Here is a 5667-nt window from a genome sequence, read left to right as displayed (position 1 = left end):
ACTGTTCATAACTTCTCATGTTAACTTACAAGTTAAAGTGACATGGTTGCCTTGAATTTAACTTATAACTTCTGAATTGTTAAAGATTGTAATGGATGATAGTAAAGTTTAAATAAAGCATCCTTTTCATTCAAAAAAAAAAAAAATAAATAAATAAATAAATCAATATTTCTATTGCTAAACACGACTGAAAAATCTGATAGAACACACCATCACTGCTACATTAACTATAGGACAAAGCATACTTTTTACTATAAATAAACCATATTTGAAACTTCAAGAACAACTTCCTTGAGTAACTGTTGAGACTATTTTTAGTTTTTCATTTACAAGGTTGTTCTCTTGTTTTAAATGATAATATTCAATGTTCATCAGGACTATAACATTTTCTATAATTGTCTGTCCAGCTCCTGTTATGATTGTGAGTAAAATAATCGGAGTACATCTTCAAATGGATGCAGAAAATAAGATTAGAAGAAATCAAGTCATGTCATGATCATTGAGGAATTCAATTATATGTGGATAAACTTGATTTGCAGCCTGCAAGTGAATGAAAAATCATTGAAGAAATCATCGACAGTGTCAAAAACAAAGAGAGATGGGAACAATGTAAAAAATTTAATCAGAGGAAATTGAAATAGACTGCCCACATACCAAATGACTTCCCACAACATCATAGTGAGCGTAATGAGGACCCTCAGGCTCTCCAACAATCTTGAACGTCAGCATATGCTCAGGGATGAGCTTGGCTGTTTCTGTTCCATTTGTTTTTAAAAGAAAAGCTAAATCATTTTTGACAAAATGGATCTCGATAAGGGAACGTTCATAGATTGAATGTACGGAATATATTTTTTTCTTACCATAAACAGCTTCTGGAGGACATATAAGGTCTTGATCTCCGCCAATGGCTAAAATAGGGACATTGGTTTTGTGGAGATGATCCTTGTAGAAAAACGTTCCACTCCTATCACGTAAGCCACCCTTCTGAAAAGCTGATGTTAGCTGCAACAAAAGCTTGGCAGGTATGGTACCTGAACAGCTTATCAAATGCTTATTAAATAGTGATAAATAATTATTATTTTTTTTCAAAAATAATAAAAAAAAAACATTTGCAACAACAATGAATTGGGAACCCAACACAATAGGCTCAACTTACAAATGGAGATTGAAAATACAAAATCAAAAAGTTTCTACACTTACAAAAGTTGTTCAAAACAAGCTTTTCGTACAATTCTTGCCGCATCATCTCTTGAGCAGAAATTTGAGATTTCAGCCAAGACAAAAGATAAGGAGGATAGGATGTTAAAGGATGAATAGCTGAAATTATTGCCCCAACTGGAATTGCAGGAACATTTAGAGCTTGTGCAGGGTCTGCCTGCAGTCCAGAGTAAAGCAATAATTTCTTATACCATATTTATTTTATTAGTAGTACTAAAGTAAGTGAGTCATAATAACTTCATTTTACTCACCAAGGGTAAAAGTAATTTGAGTGATGATCTTGAAGACGTGTAGTCTAGTGATGATGCCAAAGTAGTAACTGATGCCAATTTGCAATCCTTCTCCTCAGAACCTTAAAAACGCGACAGATTATCACCCGATAATATTTAGTCAAAAGAAGACATATTACGGACAAACTGAGTTCAGTTTTCACATAGGTCTTCACCAATAAAAATTCAAAAGGCACCAATCTCAATTATATGAGAAGGAGAAAAAAAAATGCATACTAATTATTTAGTAATTGCACAGAAAATGTGATTATTACAGTAAACTAAGATTGTCTCTATTTCTTGATGATTAGTGAATTAGAGGCAAAGTTGGCACCTGTAATGTAAGTGATCTTCGAGGTTAGAAGACTTTGAACCAAGTACAAGAATTCTTGCATTTTTGTTTACCAATAATTACTTCTCGAAATTTAGCATTGCTTATAATGATAAAATGACATTAAGAAGCTTAGTTATAGTACTATAATGTCATGAGATAGAACACGGTGATGTCCTAAAAGTTTAGGACATTAAAACTCCAGTGTCATTGAGAAATTGTTGAAGCTCATTTGGGGTGAGTATGCCAATCAATGTTTAGCTGAAGTAGTGAGTTCTATAACCAGACCATATAAAAGCCAGTAGAAGCAGTTTCTGCACCATCCTTTAGACTTAGCCTTAGTCTGATTTTATAACATTTATGTAAAAAGAGAGTTCCAACATGATGAAGGATCTTAACATCTAAAACACTCTGGTCAGTTACTGAATTAGACAGATGCATCAAACAGGTAGTCAATTATCTATATTAGAATTCTTCATATGTCCCTCTGTTGCAGTCTTCCAATACTATCAGAAGTCATTTGGATGTCTGATCAAATTGGAGAATTGTGAAAAAAAAAAAAATCTACAGGTTATCATTTACAAAGTTTACCAAAAATTGTTTATTTTGAGCATGAATAATTAGTGAAGAGTTTTTACAATGAGCTCCGATTTTATCAAAGACATTAGTACTATATTCACTTAGTTAATAGTAAAATCCCAAAGATTATGCCAACTGAGTACAATAGAAAACTGAAATAATAATAAGAATGGAGTTGCTCCAAAGAATGTAACTAAGGTAACGAATTTATAGGTGATTGCAGTAAAAGTTAGCTTTGGAACTTACAGCATCGAGAGATCATCGCATACAACAAAATACCGCCCATTGAGTGACCAATTGCATGCAATTTGCCATCTTTTGGTTTGCAGTGAGCTCTTATGTACTCCATCTTTGATAAAAGAAGGAAAGTTTCAGATATATTGAACACTACTAAAGTAATGCTTTGAAAGTGAATTAAGCTGAAATTCTCACCAAAGGAAAAAAAAAATGATTTGTTCAACACATGGAAATTTTTTTCATATACATGGCGATATAAACAATTAAGCACTCCCTACAAACTAGCATATTGGTGAAGGGTGTCTAACTAGTTATTAACAGGCAACCAATCCTATACTTGGTCAATGTGGGATTTTAATTTATGGTAAAATTATTTAGTTGTGAAGATATACAAGTATACAATAAGCTTGAATATTGTAAAATGAATATAGGCCCGAAAAACATAATTTCTAAGTTTATTTTATCAGAGACTAAGAAACATGCCACAATAAAAATACGCCATCTTGTTAATACTAAGAAATGTCACCTCACCGCAGCAGGCACATCTTCTTCCAGGAAGTTATCGAAATCCCAGTCATATTTAAAGATTAACTCAAACTGTTGCTGCAAATCTTCAAGTGTAGCAGAAATGTTCTCCTGCAGGTCCATAAACTGTTCAGGGAATAATCTTTGACTTTGTCTCATGATATCTACGAGCCATTGTTTCATTCCTGTAACTCCGGTAGCGTTAACAGAGTTTTGATGTGCTTCTAATAACCCTGCAAGTTCAATCCTTGCATAATACGCTTCATAAAATGATGTAAGATATCTAATTACTAATAATCTCGATCAAAAGAAAACTGCTTCACCAACCCTTATTTACAAAGTTCGATGATCTCCCAGATGAAGGCATAGCTGTTTTTCTCAGCTTTGCCATCAATTGCAGTTGATCCGAGACCATATAGGTCCAACTTCTTCTGGCAGAGTAGATGTCCGAATCCGCAAAACCACCATTTTGACCATAACTAAATGAGGAACTCGTTATGTTCTCAGACACACTGTTGAGAGAGTCATTATCTTTGTGCAAGTCCACCAATCCAAGTGTGCTCAACCCAGAACCCCTGACTTCCAGAATCCATGTATCATATCCATTTTTCGACATACATCGAGCAAATGAGTTCTGGAATCAGTCCGACACACTTATCAATTGGTATACAAGCAAGCAAATATTCAGAGACTATTTTTTCTCATTTAATGCTATACAACCAGGAATATACATTATTATCTCTAAAGAGAAATGCTTAATCAGGAAAAAAAGACCACATATGGTAGGAGTTATTACAGTTTTTTTTTTCTTTATTGCTGGAACGATCTATTCAATGAAATCAAAACAAACTAATGGAAACCACACTAGGGGACCCTCTAGCGATATCCAGCATTAAGAGTAAAAACTCTAGCACTTTGAGCGAGACCATCAGCATAAACATTTTCCCTTCTACTAATAAACAGAAAATTATAATTACATGGATGGTATGTCCTCTAAAAGTATCAAAACCTCTGAAGGAGTTATTACAGTTACAGGGACAGGGTATGATAACATGACCTTTGAATCTCTTATACCTTCCAAATAGAAAACACCAAATCATTTTCATTCAAACGTAAAATGTGCAAGGAAAAAAAACAGTTGTCACCTCCGTTTTAAACGTAATTCTATTTGTGTATCCATATCATCTCTCTCATTATATATATATATATATATATATATATATATATATAAAATTATATACGGGAAGCACATTACTTTTCATTTTTTAATTGTGTGTAGATAGTGTGTGCAAGTGAGTGTGAAAAATGAAAAAATTGAGCAAGAAATGACAAAATTTAAGAACTTGCAATAATTGGATCGATTGGAGACTGAATCAGATGAAACAAAGATAAAAAAATAGTAATCAACAACTTTATCAAATAAAAAATAGCACGACAGTGATTAGCCGCTAGTTATCCTCTTTGATCCTGTTTTAAAAAATATATTTATTACAAGTCACAATCAGTTCGAGACCCCAAAAGAAAGTAAACAAATATATACCTGAGGAGAGAGATCGTATCCAATGGCATTTGTGGCGATCCCTGACAGCAACAACAATGGATGATTCTTTGCCACCGCCTGTTCATTCATACACCAGATATAAATAACATATATGACTTAGAAATTCGAAATATATATATATAATTCGTAAATAAATAAATAACTGTTCACCTCTGGAGAGGGGAGAAAGCGCCATAGGGCGAGGCTCCAGTCGGAGTTGGGAGGCTTGACAAAGTGAAGCTCGTCAGCCGTACAAATGGAAAAGCGGTTGTCCTTACTCTTGTCCACCGCCGCGCCAATAGAGGAAGCTCTCACTCGCAAGCTCCACCTCCGAGTCCTACTCCCAGGACAAGGAGTCGGGTCGGGTAGGAAACCCGGGTTCGACACTTCCCTGTTGCCAAATGCTAATGCTGCCACGGATCGAATATCCGAATGGAGCGCGGGTCCGAACAACATATTATTTTATTTCCTAGTTTCTACTTTAGTGTTCTTTTTGAAAAAAGTGGTGTTTTAAAATGTTGTTTTGGTTTATACGATGAAATGTGGATAGAGTTTCAATTTTGGAAGCAATGATATTTTATGTTGAGTTAATAATCTCTCAGGGATAAGCTTGGCTTGTATTGTAAGAAGAGCCTTCACAATTTTAGCCGTGTACGCAAAAGCCCCATAATCATTATTTATAATTTTATTTATTTATTTTTTTTCAAACATAATTTTATATTGGGATCGGCATCCCTTGTGTTTTAATTTTATAATTTATTTATTTATTTTTTTTTTTTAATACCCTCTATTTTTTATTTTGTAAATTTGAGATTAAATCTCACTATTAAATATTAATTAAATTATTATTGTGTACATTTTTACATAATATATTTTTATTAGCTTCGAAGTTTTACCGTTATATGTACATAAGTGTACATAGTAGTGATTTCTGTTGCCATTGAATAATAAAATTTAACTAAGATTTC

At 33.5% G+C, this 5667-nt stretch overlaps 1 protein-coding gene across 1 annotated transcript; it reads right to left on the bottom strand.

The window, feature by feature from the left end:
• Nucleotides 1–228: 228 nt before the first annotated feature.
• Nucleotides 229–5300, bottom strand: LOC115710003 (uncharacterized). The gene is made up of 10 exons (XM_030638291.2): nt 4871–5300; nt 4700–4777; nt 3487–3793; nt 3166–3392; nt 2644–2746; nt 1470–1570; nt 1201–1375; nt 861–1031; nt 655–755; nt 229–540 (listed from the first exon to the last, which is right to left on the bottom strand). Exons 1-10 carry the CDS (start codon nt 5153–5155, stop codon nt 481–483), a joined length of 1608 nt encoding a protein of 535 aa, XP_030494151.2. The 5' UTR covers nt 5156–5300; the 3' UTR covers nt 229–480.
• Nucleotides 5301–5667: the final 367 nt, after the last annotated feature.

The sequence above is a fragment of the Cannabis sativa genome, chromosome 3 (genome assembly GCF_029168945.1).
Source record: "Cannabis sativa cultivar Pink pepper isolate KNU-18-1 chromosome 3, ASM2916894v1, whole genome shotgun sequence".
In the NCBI taxonomy this organism is placed as follows: Eukaryota; Viridiplantae; Streptophyta; class Magnoliopsida; order Rosales; family Cannabaceae; genus Cannabis; species Cannabis sativa.
This window is presented reverse-complemented; position numbering and strand designations above follow the sequence as displayed.

What these genes read in the sequence shown, in the direction of transcription:
- LOC115710003 (XM_030638291.2), bottom strand. Translation starts at nt 5,155, where the DNA reads ATGTTGTTCGGACCCGCGCTCCATTCGGATATTCGATCCGTGGCAGCA. An exon ending in GCTTTCTCCCCTCTCCAGAG is followed by an intron (nt 4,778 to 4,870) that starts GTGAACAGTTAT and finishes ATGAATGAACAG; the next exon opens with GCGGTGGCAAAGAATCATCC. An exon ending in GCTTGTTTTGAACAACTTTT is followed by an intron (nt 1,032 to 1,200) that starts GTAAGTGTAGAA and finishes TAAGCTGTTCAG; the next exon opens with GTACCATACCTGCCAAGCTT.